This window comes from Adiantum capillus-veneris, chromosome 14 (assembly GCF_014529385.1).
Source record: "Adiantum capillus-veneris isolate H3 chromosome 14, ASM1452938v2, whole genome shotgun sequence".
Classification (NCBI taxonomy): Eukaryota; Viridiplantae; Streptophyta; class Polypodiopsida; order Polypodiales; family Pteridaceae; genus Adiantum; species Adiantum capillus-veneris.
This window is the reverse complement of record NC_140944.1, coordinates 111,062,569-111,087,278: the sequence shown is the minus strand read 5'-3', so window position 1 is coordinate 111,087,278 and position 24,710 is coordinate 111,062,569. Positions and strand designations below refer to the sequence as shown.

Below are 24,710 nucleotides of genomic sequence, written 5' to 3'. Positions count from 1 at the left end.
ATGATGAAGCCAAGTCTCTCGACACATGACTGTGTGATCACACAAACTTATGCACCTCCATCAATGTAGGCCTCTCCCATGCCCACACCTTTGTGCCAAGCGTTCACCACAGGACAGATGTCGGGTAACTCCTCCAGAGAAAACACTCTGACATGACCACGCTTCGGCTCTTTTTCAATAGGATTCACTAACAACTTCCACTGCCTCTTAAATTTGGGTACCATGTTCATCAACTGTCCAAAAGTACAATTTACTTTCCTCCCAATCAGATCCTCCTTGAGACTATAAGCTGTCTGACTTTCTCCCAATGGCAAATCCGCTACTTCAAACTTCCTGAGAGGTCTCCCATGCCCACACCTTTGTGCCAAGCGTTCACCACAGGACAGATGTCGGGTAACTCCTCCAGAGAAAACACTCTGACATGACCACGCTTCGGCTCTTTTTCAATAGGATTCACTAACGACTTCCACTGCCTCTTAAATTTGGGTACCATGTTCATCAACTGTCCAAAAGTACATTTTACTTTCCTCTCAATCAGATCCTTCTTGAGACTATAAGCTGTTTAACCTTCTCCCAATGGCAAATCCGCTACTTCAAACTTCCTGCGAGGTCTCCTTTTCTTCTTGGTCTTTGCATCTTCACCCTCTTTCTCCTTCCCTTTCTTCTTGTTAGGGCCAGCACCATTTGGTGCCTTTTCCCGCTTCCCCAATGGCATCATATCACGTGACCACCTGATGTTGAAGCTTGATTCTCTTGTTCAACACCACGATCCTCTTGTATATCCAAGGCATAATCATTAGACCTGTCACAAGCCTGCTGAGGAAGTGGGTACATATCACCTCCCATCCTCTTTGGCTTTGTACAATGAGTGCTGATATGTCCCAGTTCACCACAATTATAACAAGTAGGGATAAACCTTCTTGTTGGTTGAGGAGCACCTTGTCCACGACCCGCATGGCATTAGGTTGAGCTTCATATGGCTGGGCCACCACTCTACCATTGCCACGACACTAGCAATGCAAGATGGGGAGCTTACCTCCTAGATTTTGATGACACTACAACCTGGTAATAGCACTTCAATGAAGGCCTTTAGTGCTTTCGTGGCTTCCTCTTCTTCAATCCTCCAGTTTTCAAATACATGTAGCCACTTGTCCATGAATGAAGACATGCATCACTCCGTTTGTTATTGAAGGTCTTTAAAAATCTCCCCTTAATGGGGGAGCCATTTTAATGAGGAGGCGAATCGGTCACAATGGCCTCTACACCAAGACAATACCCAGGGGGCACAAGGATTGGGGGGGGGGGGGGGGGGGGGCACCACCTAGTGAGAATGCGATTAGGATGCAAGGGCAAGACTATAAGACACACTACACACCATGTCACACAATCAACATGCTATGAATTGATCCAATAACTCACACCATATATGGGATGTGGAGACAAAGAAATGAGATGAGAGAGAGAGAGAGAGAGAGAGAGAGAGAGAGAGAGAGAGAGAGAGAGAGAGAGAGAGAGAGTGTATGGATGATCATTCATGAAAGAGTTGGCAAACCCGCACGCCTCAACATAGAAATCAAAAGAAGAAACAAACATATAGCATACTCATAAGGGTTTGATACCCAGCACGATGGGAATGGCATATAGGAAAGAGTAGATTACTTGTAGGGGAAAAATATAATGGCTAGAGAAGGGTGGAGACCATGGGTGCCTCATTGATGGGGGAACTTATGGCAAGGAGTAGTACCTTCTTTCTTGTTGATGTTGAATGACGAGTCCTTCAGTTTGATTGCACCAAGGTGTGGCAATTGATGGTGATGGAGGGGTAGGATGTGCACTATGATTTGCATGCTTTTTAGTTGTTCTTTTGTGTGTGCATCATGTGTTGCATAACCTCCTTAAGCCGTGTGGTGTGATGGTGTGGATGGTGTCTCCCAAAACCCTTTGCATGGACTAGCAATTCTAGCTATGTTAGAAGTGGAGGCATGTGCCTCAAAATGCTCATAACCTCTAATACTTAGATCGTGTGATGTGGGAGATTGTTTTTGGTGATAGAGACCCTCATTATATAGGGAAAGAGGATGGAATTTTCTAGAATTTTATTAGACTAAAACAAGGGCCATGTGAGCGTGCATCACCCTTGCCTGGCTAGGAGTATGTGTCTCAGATTAATAGTCTTACAAGAGAGAGAGAGAGAGAGAGAGAGAGAGAGAGAGAGAGAGAGAGAGAGAGAGAGAGAGAGAGAGAGAGAGAAAGATAGGAAGAGAGAGTGTGGAATTTACATGGTTTCTAGGGACACTAGATTAATAAAAGAGAGAGGATAGGGAATTTTACAAGGGATTTGTAGGAGGTTGGAAGTCGTTGGAGAGGGTAAGACCGCCATACTTGGCAAAGAATTCTCCAAAGTAGCCAATACCATATTGAAGAGCTTTGTGTCTCTTGCAATAATGCAAGAGATTTTGTGATTTGACTCTCTCTCCTAGAAAAGGAATCACTAGAGGAAATAAGAGAGTGATTAGACTTGTTGAAATTGTCATGCTTCCCCGTACTTGTAGAGAGAGACCAATGGGGAAAGTTTTCAGTGGGGTCTATCTCAAAACAACAAAGTTTTGATGCTCTGAAGGACACAATAGATACAAGTCCTATTCTAGCTATTGTGGATTCTTTGAAGCCATTTGTTTTAGAAACGTATGCCAATAACTGTGCTTTTAGAATAATCCTTCTAAACAAGAGGGAAGGCCAATTACATTTGAAAGAAAGAAGCTTGATTTAGCCTCGTAGGATTATTCTGCTTATGAACAAGAATTCTATGCTATAGTGTCACCTTTGAATACGTGGCATTATTATTTATATGGGCCACAATTTGAGATTATGTTTAACCATGGAAGCATAAAATGGTTTACACAACAATCTAATTTGAAGGGTCAAAAGGCTAGGTGGGTCGATATTCTTCATGAGTATGATGCTAAGCTCTTGTATTGTAAAGGACAATAAATGTGGTAGCTGATGCTCTTAGTCCAATGCCTGAGATCAGCTTCATTGATCTCTTTACCAAAATACAAAGGGAGTTTTTGGAATCTCTTAAGGGAAAATATAAGCATGATGAGGCTTACCCAATTGACATACGTAAAATGCCATGAGAAGGTAGATGCACATCATTTTCAACATCATACTCTAGAACCTATCACATAGACACAATTATAAGCGTTCTATATACAAAAATTAAACTTCATATTTTATAAACATACTTAGCATTTATGAAGAAAAAAATTTGATTAAGCAAAAAAACCCAACTAATATCAAATATAGACGTGTAAATTTCAATAATTTGATACATAATCCACAAGTGTACATTTCATATAAACTTTTGAGATAGTAGCCTGCAACATTTGAGCAAACACCACATCCGTAATTCACTAATAGTTCATCCCTGACATGTAATGATTTAATGGCATTTAGAAGAATGTATCTTGGAACATCTCTACTTATGTATTCCGATTCATGTCCATTTTTGCATTCCACAAATGTGCACTTGGTTTGTGCATTCCTTCCCCAACTACTATTAATTAGCCGGCTATATATGTTTCCATGTGTATATGGTATGTCATCTACATAAATTCTTTGAATTTCTGCATGGGTAATGCCTCTATTGAAAAGGGATGCTGCAATGAGACACAAACCATAAGTGGTCATGCTATGGATTAGCACACCAATTGATCGCCAAGGGCCCCATCCATATATGGGTCCGCAAAATCACATAAGGGTCACCTTTGAATGTGGTGGGACTTGTAGACTTTGTGCAATGAATAGGCCACGTTCTCCATCCGGAAGGCTAGAAGGAGCTATCATGTAACAAGCACCCCAAAAGCTAAAAACCCCCTCCATCTCTAGGAAGAGATCTTCCATGCGATCCCCCATAATGTTTGCGGTTATACAGCTGCACTAACGACAATAGATGATTGGGTAATGCATAATCACCACGAGTCTTGCTCTTAAGGCTGGAGGAAAAGGTTGTCGCAAGACAACATTTACAATTCTTGGATTGCATGACCATGTCGTGTGTGAGAATGACGAGAAGCTTGATCATAGGTGGTATCCTCATCATCAACTAGAGATGCATGTCCTTACATGTGAAATACTAATTATATTATTGACAAAATTATCTATAAAATTTAAATAAATATAAATTAGAAAAAAGAATACTAACCATAGGTTGATCTCGGTGTGCGAGCGTTGGTGCATGAGCATAAACACCCCAATCCACCTCATGTGAATAACATTGGCATCGTGGTCTTTGATGTAAGCCTCGACATCTATCGTACCAACATGGAATCCGTTCCTCTTTATAATAAACTAAAGGCGCTCTCTCTGAAGGTTCTTCATGTGCAATCGTATGAGAGTGGTCTCCATGGCTATAATATGGAGGCGATGGAGTACGAGACGAATCTCAAATTGTATCAAAAAAATAAGTAAATTTAATTTGACTAAAGTGTTAGTGTGTGTGTGCAAGGAATTGATGGAAGAAGGTGCGGCTTTCTGCAAGACTATGTGTATCAGTGCCATTAGGGTTGGCGCTACTCCAAAGAGTCCAAGAGAGTGGAGTTTGGTAAAGGCTTTGCAATGGTTTGAAAGAGGCCAAAATAAGTAAATTTAATTTGACTAAAGTGCTAGTGTGTGTGTGCAAGGAATTGATGGAAGAAGGTGCGGCTTTCTGCAAGACTATGTGTATCAGTGCCATTAGGGTTGGCGCTACTCCAAAGAGTCCAAGAGAGTGGAGTTTGGTAAAGGCTTTGCAATGGTTTGAGAGAGGCCAAAATAAGTAAATTTAATTTGACTAAAGTGCTAGTGTGTGTGTGCAAGGAATTGATGGAAGAAGGTGCGGCTTTCTGCAAGACGATGTGTATCAGTGCCATTAGGGTTGGCGCTACTCCAAAGAGTCCAAGAGAGTGGAGTTTGGTAAAGGCTTTGCAATGGTTTGAGAGAGGCATTTTGTGGCTGGATTATTTGAATTTTTGATGGTTTTTCTTGTATATTTTGGTCACCATCAAGTGTGATTTCGAGTATTGATCAACTCGACTCACCTTGTAGTGTCTGCGGGCAGGCAAGGGCTTGTAAGTGGAGGCGTTGAAGTTTGAATCAGGCTTGTGGGTAGAATTTTTAGGGAGCTCTTGAGTGGTGGTGAGTGAGGTAAGGAAGTTCAGTGAATTCCTTGTGTGGTGTTGAGTTGTCTGGGTGTGTGAGTGTGCGCATGACATCTTTTGCTCCATCAACGGTAGGGGAACATGCAATTGTTCTTCGAAGACTCTTTCAGCTAGTACGGGTGACTCAGAAGATGATGCAGTAGGAGAACCAGGCTGTACTTAAGTAAAGCAGTACAAAATCCAAGCTCACAAAAATTTAGTGGAGATGGGGATGCGAGAAAGCATATCGAAGTGTTTGAACCAAATATGTATTCTCTAGGAGAACACAATGACCTGCATAAGAGTAATGCTTTAACCCTAACCTTAAGTGGAAAGGCTGGGGACTAGTATAGAACCCTAAGGATGGAAGAAAAAACGATTTACCCTACTCTTAGGAGACTGTTCTTGAAAGAATACATACGAGAGGGAGTGCTTTGGGGAGTAGCCTCTCAACTTCAGAAAGCCCAACGGGAGGAAGGAGAGTTGGTGAGAGACTTTATTAGTCGCTTGAAGCATTTGAATTCTCGTTGTAATCCAAATGAGCGCTTCAATAATAATCAATTGCTTGATAGATTCATTAGGGGATTACGATGTCATAAAATCTAATATCTAACCAACCCAAATGATTTTCTCATATTAAATTGATCACTTAATGTGGGAGAATAAATGGGAACAAGTGTTAAGATATAGATATGTGCTTATAGATCTATCTCAACACGGGCCGATAGTAAAGGGGCCCAAATGGGAGATGGTCTGTCAAGAGCAAGGCTAACCAATGGAGCATAAGACCTTAGGGTTAGCTTCATTGAAGACCTCCAATAATGTGTGTAAAAGTCCTTTGACCTTAGGTAAGCTAGGACTGAGCTTGAGGTGGGAACCCGGCCCAAGCTCGAGGTGTTTGTCCTGCTTGAGGTGCTTATCGTGCTTGAGGTGTTTGTCCTGCTTGAGGTGCTTGATTAAGGTGCTTGACTTACTCCATGCTTGAGGTGCTTGACTTTCCACTTGATTAAGGTGCTTGAGGTGCCTTGACATGCTTGCTTGAGATGCTTGTGGGAATACCCCCTAGTCCAAGTGCTTTGTCATGCTTGATGACTAAGGTGCTTGAGCTCCTAAAGTCAAAAGCATCCTTACAAGAGGGGGGGCGAGCCCTTTTCCTAGGGATTAGAGAGAGAACACACACTCACACTCACAAGGGAAGCCCCAGCTTGAAGAGGCAACAAGGACACATGTCAGGTCCCTACCCATGTTACCTTCATGTGTTGCTTGAAGCCTATTGGCTAGGCTTCAAAGGGGTCCAATGATAAATTACTTGAATTATCTAATTGTTTTTGCATTTATCAAGTCCTCTCTCTCAAAGGGGAAAGGGGGACACTTGTCCCAAGGCTATCCCTGTTGCTTGTGATTGGCTAGGCCTGGAGGGGTCCAATGAGCTTCAAGCATGAGCTACAAGGGGGGGTCGACCCAAGCAAGCTAGGGGGGTGCTTAGGGGGTATACTCACCCACACACACTCACAAGCACTCTCATTGTGTGCTATGCAAAGTGGAAGAGCTCCCTCTCCAAGCAAGTAAAGGTTGAGAGCCTACACCAACACTCTTGGCTATGGAGTGCAAATCCAACCAAGAGCCATGCTTCAATGCTTAAGCTTGCCATCTCCTTCTTCTTCATTACTATGCTATTATGTATGCTAGCAACAAGAGTATGATAAGTGAGGAACTAATTCTTTCTCCTACGAAATGTTTCTTCTTCCTCTTCCCTACACTCATTCCCTGCTAGCTCTCTCCACCTTCGAAGGTGTTTGAGGTCTTGGGACTGAGGCTTGGGATAGTTAAAGCTTTCTTCAAGTTTATGTTATTTTGGTGACGCATGAAGCTTTCCATCTTCATTGCTTCACCTAGGTCACAAGGAACACAAAGAATGTATTGTAACAAGTCTCTCTTTATGGGAGAAATCATAATACAAATGCCTATTGGAGGGGGGACCGGCTCCACATAAATCCGGTCCTCAACTATTGTCATGTTCTTTAAATTCTCTCTCTTGCAAAAGTATTGTCCATGCCAAGTTAACTAATTGCTATAATTATGTTTCTATCTTCAATTATGTCTACCCGCTATGCTCACAAAATCATTTCTTGAAAGTACTCTCATTAAATTCCACTACTCTCAAATTGAATAGGCAAATTCCATTACATACGACATGAAGATATCTGCAATGGCCTAGTCATTAGAGGTATCACCACTTGGGAAGCAGTCACCACCAATGCGATCCAATTGGAGGATAATTTAATGATTCAAGGAGAAAGAGTGTCTGTTGAGCCTAAATCTATTAGCTCGCAAGCATCGGGGCATCAGCCAAAGACCCTAAAGCATATTACTAAGGAGCCAAATATATATGAGATGACTTTAGCAGATCTCACCAAGGCTATTCAAGAGAGTCTTAGAGACAATCGCGCTCCGCAAAAAAATCATATATATCAAAGAAGGGAGCAACAATGGTGCTTAGTATGCTATGGACCACATAGTACCAGTGAATGCCCTACTTTTAGAGTAAAATTCAATGGGAACTGCAATGCCTGTGGAAGATATGGTCATCAAGCTAAGGATTGCATAGTATTTAAGCGCGTGATAGCCAATAGACCAACCTTAACATGGACACACACCTCGGGTGCCTGCATTGATGCCGGCTCCACCTCTTGTACAAACAGCACAACACATGGTCCCTAGGGCCCAAAATGTTGTTCAAACAAAACCCTTACCACCTCCAGTGCTAGGAACGCAACTACCACATCCGAGAATCACTTCTGTGAATCAAGTGGGTTGTGAGTCATTTATTGCTTGTTTGGAAGGCTGTGAGGAAGATATAGATCCTAATATTGCCTATGCGATGGATGTGCTTGAGGAAAGTCCACAATACTACATGGAGGACTATGGGGGACAAGTCAAACCTGTCTATCAAGTAGTTTCTCTTGCTACAAGAGGCCAAAATATCAATTACACTGCCAAGAGACCACCTCTTCAATGCTATGAGTGTGGAGGTCCACATTGTGTGGCCGAGTGTCCTATTAGGATACAAAGAACGCCACACTAATGCAAACCAATCAAGCAAGCACGTGTACAATGCCAATACTCGTGTGTAATCGATGTGGCATAGATCATTTGATTGCCTAATGTCCAAATAATCCAAATGCACCGAAGGCCACACCATTAAACTTGATTGAGGTTATCGAGGAGCCATCACAAAGTACACGTGTGGTACTAATAAACGTACTCACACGATCGATGCTCCAAAAGCAAAATTATATTCTTGAGGAAAGAGACACGGCATCAATTGCTCAATCTCAGAAAAAGAAGAAAACATGAAGAAAGAGATCGCAAAAAGCAGCAAAGTCAGACCCCTGTTCAAAGACCAACATAGGGACTGATGACAATTGCTTGTTTTTCAAAAATGTCTTTATGTAGCCCTCCAACCACTGTTGTGAAAAACGTTGATCGAGGGCATTTGGAAATCTAGCCACATCACATCCTCGATGTACCATGCATGATCAGACAAATGGTCTCTAAACTTTATAAAAATAGTTCTTATACGTTGAATGTATAAGAATTTGTAGAAGGCGTTGAAATGCCCTACCCTGTGCTATGCAGAAGTCCACCTCCTTGCCATATTTAAACATGTAGTAGCGTCCATGCCTGTCTGGCACGGGTGCGTCAGTATTCTTGTCCTCTGCGTCAGGGACGACACGCTTTGAAAATGGGGACTCCGTTCCCCCACCACTACCAAAACAAGCGAAACCACAAGATCTGCCGAGCCGCTTCATCTCTCACGGCACTCACTGCCTTGAGACGAGTGTCGACGCGCGCTGCTACTAGAGGAAGTTCGTCGATGGTGTTCTAGTGAAGTAGGAGTGAGATGGAGTGGTGTAGGATCCTGTGATGCTATGGGAGTGGGACCTTGCGATGGAAGGGGAGTAGGACCCTGCGATGGAAGCGGAGTAGGACGATAAGAAGGGGCCGTAGACTGAGGTTTCGTCAGTGCGAGGCTTTGTAGGTAAGGAGTCCCTCCCTGAATCCCCCATAGTGTAGTCTACGGAGAAAGACCATAGGTCACAAGCTGTTGCGGAGTGTAACGACCAAACAATTCCTCTATTGAATGGAGGTACTAGTCTAGTAAAGAGAGAGCCCGTTGTAGGTCTGGATCTATGACCTGTGGAGGAACCTGAGAAGGGTAGTTGTAGGATGCCATGCCTGCAAATAACAAAAATAAACCTATGACACTCATGGTTTAGGATTAACTAGCCAAAAATATTATTTATTTCTTTGCTTGTTCTCACCGTCTCAAGATTTGGGTCCCTTGGAGGCGATATCCACCCCGGGTGGGAGCCCACTTGGGATGTGAACCAAACAAAAGTAGAGCCAGCTGGATGCTCCCCACGAGCAAGTGATCTCTCGTCTGACATCTACGTTACAAAGAGCAATATAAGATTTAGCTTTTCCCCTTACTCACTCATCTATAAATACGTACACAAGTATATTAACACACAAACATGTAGATACATATACATACTAGTAGACCTAAGTAGAGGCTAGTAGTGCCAAAGGTCAAGTGGCACCTCTTTAGATATCATCAAAGTTTCAACCGTGGTAAAACCAAAGGTACTTTGCGGTAATCCATGCAGGAGAGGACCAATGACTGCAACGCCATGATTAAAAAGGGCATGCCAAGAAACACGCCATGGAACTCATTTGTTAGTAAAGCACCGCTCCATGGTAGCTCAATGCCTACAATAGTACCTACAAGTGTGTACCAATGTATACACCCATGGGTCCTCGTACTCATGTAGTCCCCACCCCTCCCATTGTCTCAACAACCTATGCTCCACAACCACAAAACCCAAGTTCTTATTTCCATGGGACTATACCGGCTAGCATTAGCATGTCACATCCGACGTCTGTATGCCTAGGGCCACCCACATGAACCTTGAGCCACCACATGGCACAACATCGTACCCAACGTGGAACCCAAGGGCTTCCTATGCGCCAAGCCCAATGCCAATACCTACTCCACATGTGGTCTCTGGAGCACCTTCACCCACGGTGCCTGCTCACTTAGGTGACTTGGCAACATTTGCTCAATTTATTGGTCGATCTATTGCTGAGAATATGCGTAACACGCCTGATAGAGAGCCTAGAAGTAAGGCAATACAAATAGCCAAGCTCACACAAAAATTTAGTGGAGACGGGGATGTGAGAAAGCATATCGAAGTGTTTGAACAAATATACGATTCTCTAGGAGAACACAATGACCTGCATAAGAGCAATGCTTAAGCCTAACCTTAAGTGGAAAGGCTGGGGATTGGTATAAAACCCTAAGGGTGGAAGAAAAAACGATTTACCCTACTCTTAGGAGACTGTTCTTGAAAGAAATATGAGAGGGAGTGCTTTGGAGAGTAGCCTCTCAACTCCAGAAAGCCAAACGCGAGGAAGGAGAGTCGGTGAGAGACTTTATTAGTCGCTTGAAGCATTTGAATTCTCGTTGTAATCCAAATGAGCGCTTCAATAATAATCAATTGCTTGATAGATTCATTAGGGGATTACGACATGAAGATATCTGCAATGGCCTAGTCATTAGAGGTATCACCACTTGGGAAGCAGTGACCACCAATGCGATCCAATTGGAGGATAATTTAATGATTCAAGGAGAAAGAGTGTCTGTTGAGCCTAAATCTATTAGCTCGCAAGCATCAGGGCATCAGCCAATGACCCTAAAGCCTATTGCTAAGGAGCCAAAGATATATGAGATGACTTTAGCAGATCTCACCAAGGCTATTCAAGAGTGTCTTAGAGACAATCGTGCTCTGCAAAACAATCATATGTATCCAAGAAGGGAGCAACAATGGTGCTCAGTATGCTATGGACCGCATAGTACCAATGAATGCCCTACTTCTACAGTAAAATTCAATGGGAATTGCAATGCTTGTGGAAGGTATGGTCATCAAGCTAAGGATTGCATAGTATTTAAGCGCGCGATGACCAATAGACCAACCTTAGCATGGACAGACACACCTCGAGTGCCTGCATTGATGCCGGCCCCACCTCTTGAACAAACAACACAACACATGGTCCCTAGGGCCCAAAATGTTGTTCAAACAATACCCTTACCACCTAAAGTGCTAGGGCCGCAACCACCACATCGGAGAATCACTTCTGTGAATCAAGTGGGTTGTGAGTCATCTATTGCTTGTTTGGAAGGCTGTGAGGAAGGTATGGACCCTAATATTGCCTATGGGATGGATGTGCTTGAAGAAAGTCCACAATACTACATGGAGGACTATTGGGGACAAGTCAAACCTGTCTATCAAGTAGCTTCTCTTGCTGCAAGAGGCCAAAATATCAATTACACTGCTAAGAGACCACCTCTTCAATGCTATGAGTGTGGAGGTCCACATCCTGTAGCTGAGTGTCCTATTAGGCTACAAAAGAACGCCACACTAATGCAAACCAATCAAGCGAGCACGTTTACAATGCCGATACTCATGTGTAATCGATATGGCACAGATCATTTGATTGCCCAATGTCCAAATATCCAAATGCACTGAAGATCATGACATTAAACTTGATTGAAGTTACCGAGGAGCCATCACAAAGTACACCTATGGTACCAGTAAACGTACTCACACGATCGATGCTCCAAAAACAATCTTATATTCTTGAGGAAAGAGACACGGCATCTATTGCCCAATCTCAAAAAAAGAAGAAAACACAAAGGAAGAGATCGCAAAAAGCAGCGAAGTCAGACCCCAGTTCAAAGACCAACATAGGAACTGGTGACGACCCCGTATATATGAACGACGCTGAAGAGGATTCTGATTCAGGTGAAACCATGGAGACCAAAACGACCACTAAGATAGAAACCAACAAGGAAGATCTTCATGAGCCACAATGGCCAGGATCCAAGAAGAAGATAAGAACTTATCCAAACCCTACAGAGGAGTGATAGCGGGAAAAAGAGCAGTGCAATCGGGTGGCCTCTGTACTCGTGCACACTCCACAAACCACGCCTCATGCAAACAAGCAAAGAACAAAACAAAGGGGGGCACCACCCTAAATTAAGAGGTTTAGGGACCTCACACATAGTGCACATAGGCAAGTGAGACTTCTTGCATTATGATGGCATCAAAACATATGGCAAAACACATAGAAACGAAGCTTAGGGACCTTATGTAGCATATATATACACAAGACATCAGCTTAACAATACAACATCATCTGATCATACATAACAAGGATATAGAGAAGCAAGCCAAGGATAGCATAATCCCTTGTCAAAAACAATCAACCCAGCAAGTAGGTATGATCCTACTAGCAACACATCAATACCTTAGAGAATGATGGCGAGGATGGTGGCCATGGAGCATGAGACAAGACTCCTTATTTAGGTTTTAGGGCTAGTAATGTAGCATACTAGAGAGAGAGAGAGAGAGAGAGAGAGAGAGAGAGAGAGAGAGAGAGAGAGAGAGAGAGAGAGAGTAGAGCTCCATCCATAGCTCCTCGTTGTGAGTAATGTCGTCATAGCTTCATTGCTTTGTGAAGTGGGTGAAGTGTGTTGTTTTGAGTGAGAGAAGGCCTCCTTATATAGGTTTCTGAGAGGGTTTAGGATTAGGGATAAACATGCTTAAATCTGCTGATTGGGGTTACTTTTTGCTTAGGGTGGTCAACAGATTGAGGTCACCTGATATGTCACCATCAAGATATTCTCTAGAGTGATGTGAGAGGGGAGGGTAAATGCTGATTTTTCTGATTGTGACACATGGGGATAAGGCCTTGACCAGCATTTAAGAGCAGGTGAGGTGGCTGTTGAAACTGGAGGTTCTGCACATGTCAGGGGGAGACCTGCGGGGGGGGGGTGGCAGCTGGGTCCTCCTGAATATCAAATTCTCAAAAAATCCTCAACCATGGCTTCTTTTGACATGTGTTCTTTGAAAAAATCAGCATGTCTTTTTCCAACTCAAAAGTCTTTATCCCTGTTGACTCACCTTTACCATAAGATTTTCTCCTTTTCTCCTCTTGTAACTGCATTGTTGATGCCCAATCACTGCTTCTAGTAACAGTGAACTGTTACCTACCAAATACTTATGGTGCAGTAAAAAATATTTACCATGGGTAAAAAAAGTTATTGTAGGTAAAAAGTGATTTGTATTTACCATGTAGGTGAAAAATATTTATTGTAGGTAAAAAATATTTACTGTGGTAAAAATATTTACTGTCGGTAAAAAAGTGAAAACGGAGTATGCTGTGCTATGAGTCCACACGAACATCCTCGTGTAAATTTCACTAGAAATTCACACCTAGAATGGGCTATTCTGTAAGATATAGGTTGTAGGCATGCATAAGAGCTCGTTCCCACGTATCTTCTGTCCATGGCACTTTTTACTCTTTGGTGCTTGTGAAGTAGATTTTTCTTCTCTTTCGAGATCCCTTGGACTAGAGTATCCTCATCTCCCCAACAACTGACTGTGCCTTTATTGCATCTTCAGAAGGGGTCCTAAAAACCATGCATTATATAGCCCTCCCCCTTAAGCTAGAGGTATTTGATGCCTCTAGCTGTAGGTTGTGCTACAATAGGGTTCTCTTGAATACTTACCCACCTGGTACCAATTGGATTTGCCATGTTACTGCTTTCTTGGCTGATGCACACTGTTTAGTCCTTTCTGATGAATAATTGTATCCATCCATGACTAATAACTGGTCTCCTAGACCCTTGAAAGCCATACCCCATCCATTGTCAATATCCGCTTTCACTGGTAGCATTCTCTTTTTTTCTTCTCTTTTTTTTAAAATTTTTTAAAACGACTATGTACATGATTGTTACCTTAGTTGGAGCTCAAATATGATGAGCTCTCCTCTGAACCATCCTTAGCATTGATTTCACCAGCATATGGCTGTTTAAGACGACATTGGTAGGCCTTCAATCGCCAACCATTTACCGGGGTCTGATGTACCTTACCATCTAGGTCACCTAGTTGGTAGCTACCATTTGAGAACCTCTGTATCACTACAAAAGGGCCTTCCCATATCAAAGCGATTGTCGTATCTGAGCACTAAAGAACCTTCCTTGATACCTTTCTTGACAAGGTTGCGATTGAACTTCTTTCGTTTCTTCTCTGCCTGGGCTGCATAGTACTTCACTGCTGACTCTCGATCTAGCCCTAACCTCTCCAAATCGATGATTCTTCCTTCCACCTGCTTCTCTTGACTATCCTCTTGATGTGCTTTTAGAACTCGGAGGCTCGCTAGCTCCACTTCTATAGGCAATAGTGCCTCCTGCCCGTAAACCAAGTGAAAAGGTGTATACCCCAAGGAAGTTTTAAAGGATGTTCTGTAGGCCCAAAGTGCTGCATCTAGGTGTTTGTCCCATGTCTTAGGATGTAAATGCACTTGCTTAGTGATGATTTTACATATAAGACCATTTACCTTTTCCACAAGACCATTTCACTGAGGGTAGTATGGTGTAGAGTGCCTGCGCTTGATTTTTAACTTGCTCATCAATTGCCCGACTAAATCAGCTCGAAATCCCGGTCCCCTATCCGAGAGAATCTCCAAAGGTGTGCCAAAACGGCAACAAAGGCATTCAAAAATGAAATCACTCACGTCCTTGGTTGTGATGCGCTTTGTGGGACGAGCTTCTGCCCATCTGGTCATGTACTCCACCCCCATAATGATGTATTCCTTCCCTGATTGAGTGCAAGGTAGTGGCCCTATTGCATCTATCCCCATTTTTCAAATGGCCCATAGGTTTTGATTGGATGCTGATTTTCATGGGTAAGACGCCTTGGTCCAGCTTTTTGGCAAACCTCACATGTGCGGCACCAATGTTGTACATCTCGATGGAGGCTTGGCCACGTGAACCCTGCTTGTAAAATCTTTCTGCTAGTAATCTCTTGTGCAAAGTGGCCACCACACACACCTTCATGACAACTAAACAAAATATCCTTTATCTCTTGGGATGCAGGAACTCTCCTTAAGACAGCATCTTTCCCTCTACAATACAAGTCCTCATTCACTAAGCTATAGCTGGTAGCCTTTTTTGCCAACCACCTACGTTCACTTTTACTCATACCAGAGGGTGCTTCACAATGCTCAAGAAAGTAAAGTAAATCATGCAGCTCCTCCTTTCCCTGGTATAAAGGACTTTTCACAAGGATAACACCTACTATGAGAGTTTGTAGTTCTTCACCTGCTAAGGCATCTGCTTCTCGATTTTGATCTCTAGGTACAAAGTGCACTCGAACTTCTTTAAAACCCTTCAACAAGGCCTTTGCTTCCCTCATCTTAACAGACAATTTGTCATTTTTATAGGCCCATACACCAACCATTTGCTTAACAATCAACATGGAGTCACCAAAAACATTTAGCTTTGTGATGCCCTGAGAAAGACAACATTGCAACCCTAAAACAAGGGCATGGTACTCTGCCTCATTGTTAGAATGAACCTCTTTTAGATGAAACCCTTTTGCAAAGATCTTCTCCTTCTCTGGACCTAATATTACTATGCCTGCTGATGCCTTGTCTTTGGTCCTCTTGTAAGCCCCATCAAAATACAGACTGTGTGCTCCCAGTAGAACTTCAGGCTCCGGGATAGGCGATACCTTACTAGGTGCCTCTTTCTTGGCCTTCTCATAACACCTTTGTGTGAGGACATCTGCCAAACAAGCACGGGTGGAATCCTCTACTTGTAGTGTGTACTCAAACTCTTGAAGCTGCACCACCCACTTTGCTATTCTTTGAGACAATTCCATGTGTTGTAGGGCATATGGAAAAACCTCCTCAGTTGTGATCACCACAAATTGTCTCGGAAGTAAGTAAGCCCGAAACTTCTCCACTGCAAACTTAAGAGCTAGCACCAATTGCTCAGTTGCGCTGAAACCCTTTTCAGCAGCTGTCATCACTCTACTAGAGAAGTAGACTGGTCTCATGAGAGATGTCTTTGGGTCTTTTTGCATCAAGACAGCTCCTAGAGCTTCTGGACCTACACTAGGATTTACATAGAATAATTCACCCCATGTGGGTTGTAGGACGACAGGCAATGAGCTCAAAATGGTTTTTAACTTCTTGAAAGCACCTTTCACCCTCCTCACTCCATGTCAATGTAGTGTGTTTAGTGAGCTGCTGCAAAGGATAGATTGCCTGAGAAAGGAGATGTATGAATCGTCCCATGTAGCGAACCTTTTGAATGAAGGAGACTAGTTGCTTCACGTTTGAAGGAGTAGGTAAAGCTAACAATGTCTTTACCTTTTCAGGGTCAGCCTCAATACCATCTTGAGACACAACATGGCCTAGTAGAGTGACCTTGCTCTCACCTATGTGGCACTTGTCTTTATTCAATTTCCCACCCAATTGGGCCAGACGGGTGAAACCTTCATCAACCTTGGACAGATGTACTTCCCTAGAGCTGTAAATGCAAAAATCATCAATGAAGACTCGTATGGACTTACCAAAGTAAGGTTGAAACACCAAGTTCATAAACCTCTAGAAAGTAGCTGGGGCATTAGTTAAACCAAAAGGCATAACTCTATAAGCAAAACACCCCCAAGGTGTTATGAAGGTAGTCTTTCTTTGGTCTTCATCTGCAATTCTGATTTGGAAGTAGCTTGAGTACCCATCACACACTGTGTACCTTTCATGACCAGCCACTTCATTTAGTATTTCATCTTTAAAAGGCAAAGGAAAATGGTCCCTTTTTGTGGCTGCGTTTAGAGGCTTGTAATCCACACATACCCTCCACTTCCCATTTTTCTTTGGTGCTACCACAACTGGAGACACCCACTCAGAATCTTCCACTGGGTAGATAAATCCTGCCTTGAGTAATCTTTTTACTTCTTTTAAGAGTGCATCTTGTTGCACTAGCCCTAATCTCCTTAGCCTTTGCACCACTGGTTTGGCACCTTCCTTTAATTGGATATGGTGTTGGGTTACCGTCACTCCTTTAATGTGCTCGTAATCAGTTATAAAGAGGCCAGCATGCTTCTTTAGTACCTGCAAATAGGGTTCTCTCTCTTCTTCTAGTAGGTCCTTAGCTAGCATCTCCTCTAAGCCTGTGGCTTCTTCCTTGTTTAGAGAGTCTTGACCACCTTCTCCTTCTGGGTTTCGCAGTATTATACCCATGACTTCCAAAGAGCTAGCATCCTCCTCAGATGACTCATCCTCAGAGGAAGAGCAGCTGCTTGTGCTCCATTCATCCATAGAAGTCTCCATCTCTAGGTCTTGTTGTCTACCCTGCTTCATGTCATACACAATTTTTTGTTGCTTGCCACCTACCTTATGATTTGGTCGCAACTCAAGGGAACCTGTCTCCCAATCTTGCCTAGCTTTCATAGCCATAAGCCAAGGTCTTCCAAGGATTAGCGGATAGCCCTCCCCCTTAGTTGGGATCACATAAGCATCAATTGAGATTGCCACACCAAAAGCTGAAACCTTCACTCCATTAACCTTTCCCACACAAGCCACCCTTACATTATTTGCCATCTTAGCTTGTAAGGAAGTTTGCTCGTTTACTTCCAAACCCAACCTGTGCATTAATTTCTCTGTCATAACACAAATCTCGGCTCCACCATCTACGTACACATTGGAGACTCGCTGACTCTTAATCTTTGCATCAATGACTGGCACGATATCCTTCATGCCTCTTGCACTAATAGACCCAACTGACTTTGCCTTAGCCCTCCTGGTGCTGACCATCTTAGACCAGGTTCTACGCATCTTTGGGGAAAGGTGGAGGAGTTGCTGCCATGAAATCTTTGGTCCTTGCTTACTCACATCTGCTACCAGGTCGTAAGGTATGGATCCTACCCCAAGTGGAAAGTCTTCTACTCCTATGTGCCTCCTTGACCTACTCTTCCTTTTCTTGTCTCCTATCACTTGGGAGGAACCCTCATTCCCTTTATCCGGCTTTGAAGCTTCCATTTCATCAGTTCTTTGTCTCCTAACTCTCTTTATTGGCATGGCAACAGCTTCTTCCATTTTTTCTTTCCCTTTATCCTTACCATTGTCAAGAGTTATGACAGAGACAACCCTGTCCTCCCCTCCCGATGGTAGTGGAGGGATATCTGCTGGTGCTTGTGGTGGTGGAGGAGGGGGTCTCAATATTTGGATTGGTGGAGCCACGTGTGCATTTTGTCCATTTAGTGGCCTAGCTCGAGGAGGAGTGACTTGCTGGCGAGGAGGCCGTCTTTGATTACCATTTCCTTGATAGCATCGTGGATGGGGGCAATAATACATGCCGTGACCTACCTCTCCCCAGTTGTAGCAAATGTACTCACGTGCTTGCCTTTGTCCTTCTTGTCTATTTCGTTCATTTCCTGGCTGGGGAGCCCTTACACCTTGAACCAGATTGATGGACACGCTCTCTAGTTGATTGGTGATTTGTTGAAGTAATTCTTGTTGAGAGGACTCTTGGTCTGTTGCTCCTGTCCCTGCTACTACCCTTGCCGTAGGTTGAGCTAGCGGTGGAGGCTCCATTCCCCCTTGTAGTTGAGCTTGGAATTTTAACTTCCTATCCTTCTCCCTTGCATAAGTCATAGCTTTATCAAAGGTATCTGGGAATTTACCTTTTACCTTTTCTTGAAGGATGGGGTAAAGCCCTGCCAGGAAATAGTCCTTCTTTAGGCATTCTGGCGCCCTTTCTCCTTCACCTAGTGATGCACACCATTTCTCCCACAGGTTGGAAAACTTTCCTTCATAGCTTCTATAGTCATTGGGTGATGTTTGGCGTAGCTCTAAGAGCTGTCTCCATATCTCCTCTGGAGGTTCATGGCGGCGAAATTCTTCGATGAAGGCCATCTTTAAGGACTCCCAGTCTCTTCTTTCTTCAGGTGCCAAAGTTTGATACCATAATTTTGCACCTTCCCTCAAGACCAAAGGAAAGGCCCTTAACTTAGTAGCTTCGTCATCCCTTCCCGATACCAGAAAGGCCATTTCCAAATTATCCAAAAAGTCTGGAGCAACCTCCCCAGGCTTACCATAAAAATTAGGGAAGGCCATAAGTGAGAGAGTAAACAATTACACAAACAGCTCCAATTTATTTTAAAATAGAGTATGGTAATTACAATTTGGAGCTTTAGCACAACTTAGCTCAAAATAGGATGAAGATCGACACATCAAAAGAATGGTAATAGTCTAGTAAGGGTAGAATGACAGGATGAGGAGAGCGCAAGATTTCCCCAAGTCTCTCGGCTCCAAACAACAGGGCTATTCTTTGCTGATAAAAGATTTTTCTATCAATACAAATATTCACACGGATATGACGCACAAAATGGAAAGGAAACATGCGGGGATCATCATTCTCATTATTGTCATCCATACTTACACACAAGAGCCTAGCTTAGTTGCACCACCTTGGGACCAATGAGCCTGATAACCCACATAAGGTCAGCACCTCGAATCACTTTGACTCTTCCTGATGCATCTGTGAAGACGTAAGGCGTGATGGAAACACTTTGTACAATGCTGAGCCTTTTAGCAAGCAACAATTGGATGCTATTACCATAATCAGCATGACGAATGAAAGTGACACCATTAATGTGCAGCACATCATCAACTAAGATAGTTTCCTTAGATTGAGATAACTTCTTGAAAATTAGCAGCAAAGGTAGGGCAGGGAGGTTTTTCACCCGGTCTCCAAAGCACTTTGGACAATATCCAAAGTGATCTTCACGCAGACAGGAGGTTGGCTTGGGATTGGTGGTGTCTGGATTCACAAAGTGCACTGGGAGCACTCGCAGACGGGCGGCAATCTTGTAGGCAAGCCTTCGCCTCTTTGCTTCAGGAGGATTTAGGGGTGAGAGTCGTGGTTGCAAGTTGGAGGTTGAAGTTGGTTGCTCACTAGCCTTTTTCTTGCCTGTAGTGGTCATGTAATCCCTTATTAATGAGATTAAGCCAAATCTTACCTTACGCTTGAGCACGCGCTGCGGCCTTGGGCCACTTAGGTGTAGAGGTGATCTTCCTCCTCTTAGTCGGCTCCTCAGGAAAGAGAGGCCTGGTGATGCTTTCTCTTCCCTTAATGTGTGTCACAGTACCTTCGTGTATGTTGATGTAGAATATTGTAAGCTCGTGTGCGTTTGAGGTTTCTGGAGCACTCATAGGTTGAGAGGAGAGGTATATCAAGCTCTTCTTCTTACTCTCCTTCGTTGGCGACAATCACGAACAAGGCATGTAGAAGAACTTACTTCTTGAATTTCAATGACACTGCAACCTGGTAACAAGACCTCGATGAAAGCTTTTAAGGCCTCTAAAGCCTCCTCCTCTTCTGTTCTCCAATTTGCAAACTCCTCACGCCATTCGTCCATGTTGTAGATTGCACATCTTCATTGCTTGTGGACTGAAGGTCTGTGTAGCCCTCCTCAGTGGGGGCACCAAAATGATAGCGGGAAAAAGAGCAGTGCAATCGGGTGGCCTCTGTTCTCGTGCACACTCCACAAACCACGCCTCATGCAAACAAGCAAAGAACAAAACAAAGGGGGGCACCACCCTAAATTAAGAGGTTTAGGGACCTCACACATAGTGCACATAGGCAAGTGAGACTTCTGGCATTATGATGGCATCAAAACATATGGCAAAACACATAGAAACGAAGACATCATCTTAACAATACAACGGCATCTGATCATACATAACAAGGATATAGAGAAGCAAGCCAAGGATAGCATAATCCCTTGTCAAAAACAATCAACCCAGCAAGTAGGTATGATCCTACTAGCAACACATCAATACCTTAGAGAATGATGGCGAGGATGGTGGCCATGGAGCATGAGAGAAGACTCCTTATTTAGGTTTTAGGGCTAGTAATGTAGCATATTAGAGAGAGAGAGAGAGAGAGAGAGAGAGAGAGAGAGAGTAGAGCTCCATCCATAGCTCCTCGTTGTGAGCAATGTCGTCATAGCTTCATTGCTTGGTGAAGTGGGTGAAGTGTGTTGTTTTGAGTGAGAGAAGGCCTCCTTATATAGGTTTCTGAGAGGGTTTAGGATTAGGGATAAACATGCTTAAATCCGCTAATTGGGGTTACTTTTTGCTTAGGGTGGTCAACAGATTGAGGTCACCTGATATGTCACCATCAAGATATTCTCTAGAGTGATGTGAGAGGGGAGGGTAAATGCTGATTTTTCTGATTGTGACACATGGGGATAAGGCCTTGACCAGCATTTAAGAGCAGGTGAGGTGGCTGTTGAAACTGGAGGTTCTGCACATGTCAGGGGGGGACCTGCGGGGGGGGGGGGGTGGCAGCTGGATTCTCCTGAATATCAAATTCTCAAAAAATCCTCAACCATGGCTTCTTTTGACACGTGTTCTTTGAAAAAATCAGCATGTCTTTTTCCAACTCAAAAGTCTTTATCCCTGTTGACTCACCTTTACCATAAGATTTTCTCCTTTTCTCCTCTTGTAACTGCATTGTTGATGCCCAATCACTGCTTCTAGTAACAGTGAACTGTTACCTACCAAATACTTATGGTGCAGTAAAAAATATTTACCATGGGTAAAAAAAGTTATTGTAGGTAAAAAGTGATTTGTATTTACCATGTAGGTGAAAAATATTTATTGTAGGTAAAAAATATTTACTGTGGTAAAAATATTTACTGTCGGTAAAAAAGTGAAAACGGAGTATGCTGTGCTGTGAGTCCACACGAACATCCTCGTGTAAATTTCACTAGAAATTCACACCTAGAATGGGCTATTCTGTAAGATATAGGTTGTAGGCATGCATAAGAGCTCGTTCCCACGTATCTTCTGTCCATGGCACTTTTTACTCTTTGGTGCTTGTGAAGTAGATTTTTCTTCTCTTTCGAGATCCCTTGGACTAGAGTATCCTCATCTCCCCAACAACTGACTGTGCCTTTATTGCATCTTCAGAAGGGGTCCTAAAAACCATGCATCAAGGAGATTGAGCGAGTCAAGCAATTAAGGAGTTTGGTAGAAGATACCCAAAGGGATCTAGAACCAGCACCTAGGCAGATCCAGATTACAGACACCGTGTTCCCTACGCAACAACAACCTCACCAATTCCATAGATCCTTAGCCATACCTAGTGTCATCCAAGAAGAAAGTGACTTAAAGTCACGGGAAAGTGGGCGTACTCACTTCTTGATGGAAAGAATGTTTACAAAGGGACTACTTGATCCTATTGAAGAAATGGAGATCCCATCTTCCCCACATCAAGGGAATGAAGCCCAAAAGGTGGCGTTAAACATTGCCCAATTGATGGATTTCATGTCTTCAAAAGTTAGAACCACCATCATGGCCAAACTATATAAAGACCCTGAGCTAGTCTCAGCTCTTTGAGCCTTCCTCAATGGAGAACTGAAGTTTGGGCTACCACAATTTGCACAGATGGATGGAGTTGGGGAGATGCCAATAGAGGAGGATTACTTAGATCCACAACCCAACCTAGATGAGAACCTTGTTATAGAAATACCTGTTAACAAGTTGGGACAATAGTTTGAGGGTGATGAATCCAATGCGACCATACCAATCACTACTAAGGGATTAACTGTGAAGGGAATCCTTGATGGTGGTGCTGGGGTTAGCATTGTGACTAAATTTTTTTGGGAAACTATGGGAAGACCTCACCTTGCGACCACAACCATAGTAGTGAAGATGGCCAGTGGGTCTATTGTTAAACCTATTGGGATGCTAGAAGATCTCAAGATCAAGGTCTTTGGACATAAAATAAGAATTACCTTCATTGTTATGGATTTCTCCAAACACACTATGGCATTGGAGATGATCTTAGGACGTCCTGTCACGAGGGAAGCAAAAATGGTGCATGACTGGTCTAAAAACCATGTCTACCTGCAGTTCCAAGATTCTATCATTAGAGTGGATCTTGTAACTGGCCAAGCACATCCTCTAGGAAACAGGTTTATAATTGATCATAGATCTAACACCACAATTCACTCGGCCCCATTGCAGTATTGTTACACGTGTAAAGCAGACACTGATGTTGGGGAAGATTCTCCTTATATGGATGTACTACCTGGGATGACTGAGTCGGACAATGTGGATTGGGTCCACCTAGCAGCAACCATAGACACTTGGGGAAATAGGGGGACGACCTGGGTAACACCTAAGGGGGATGAAATGCCACCACTCATACCCTTCAATATGCTAGAAGCAATGCTTATAGCTTCTAATAACCTACAAGATGAAGGTTTGACTGGCATTGGAACCAGTATAGCCTCACAAGACTATAACCCACACGATTTAAACATAGATGATGGAAATTGACTATGAGGACGAAGAATCTGAGTTAAATCTTAGTGCAAATGTGGATAAGTAGTGATTCATCTAGTGACTCTTCACTAGAGATCGGCTGTAATCGAAAATTAAACAAGAAGAGTAAGAGATATAAGAGGCGACGATATCGAGCAAATGTGCGTGCTAGAATAAATGAAAAGAAATCTACCGCAGAATGGCTTAATTATATAGTGATGCTCATTGAAAGTTGGTAGATAACTGGGGTGAATACCTTCAAAGCGTTATGTGGTGTAGTCCACAACCCATTGACATCGCACAACTAGAGGCTACAGAGAAGCCAAAGTTGAGCCGTACCGTAAGGAGACGACAAAATCGAGAGTTAACTCAACAATAAAAGAAATCGGAAGTGAAATCACAGTCCACAGAACAACAGGACCCCACAAACTTACACCCTGCACTTGAACATTTCAAATCCTATACCACAGAGGAACGTAAGGTTGTGTATACAAAGGCTCAAAGAAAACCTATCGATGGGAGCAATGGAGTCTATGATGGTCCATCGATAGTTAAGGAAATAGAGTTAGCAGACCCAGGAGAAGAGTCCAAACCTATTTTCATTGCCCAAGATTTGACAGAGACTGAGGAGTGTGTACTTAAAGAACTTCTCAAGGAATTCAGGGATATATTTGCCTGGACATATCATGATATGAAGGGTGTTCCACCTTCCATGGTGCAACACACAATCCCCATGAATAGCATGGCTAAACCAGTTCAGCAACAACCCTACCCAATGAATCCTAAATATGCAAAAATCGTTCAAGAAGAGATTGAAAAGCTTGTGGAATGCGGATTCATGTACCCTATTGAGCACTCAGAACGGGTGTCTCCAATAGTGAATGTGCCAAAACAAAAAGGGAAACTCAGAGTGTGCATGGATCTCAAGAATGTCAATGCCGCCACTAGGAGGGACCATTACCCCTTACCATGTTTAGAACATGTGCTTGAAAGAGTTGCAGGGAAGGAAGCTTATAGCTTTTTAGATGGATACTCTAGCTACAATCGAATCACAATTGCGCTGGAGGACCAAGCTAAAACAACCTTTATAACCGAATTTGGAATGTTCGCATTTCGTGTTATGGCTTTTGGCTTAACCAATGCCCCTGCTACCTTTCAAAGATTCATAAACACTGCTTTTAGAGAATATTTGAGGGAGTTTTGTGAAGATTTCTTAGATGACCTTTGTGTTTATTACTCTTGTAAAGAACATCTACCATGCTTACGAAAAGTGTTTGAGAA

General features: G+C 43.1%; 1 protein-coding gene across 4 annotated transcripts in view; it reads right to left on the bottom strand.

Annotated features, from left to right (window-relative positions):
• LOC147442939 (protein argonaute 14-like) overlaps window positions 1-24,710 on the bottom strand; it is a 102,416-nt gene that overhangs the window by 61,184 nt on the left and 16,522 nt on the right. For 2 of the 4 annotated variants that reach the window (XM_086528915.1, XM_086528917.1), the window contains exon 2: window positions 3,111-3,178. The exons of the other annotated variants lie outside the window; for them this stretch is intronic. In XM_086528915.1, the coding sequence (XP_086385041.1) occupies window positions 3,111-3,168 (58 nt within the window). In that variant the 5' untranslated portion in view covers window positions 3,169-3,178. The remainder of the gene's footprint in view (window positions 1-3,110; window positions 3,179-24,710) is intronic. 4 annotated transcript variants of the gene reach the window in all.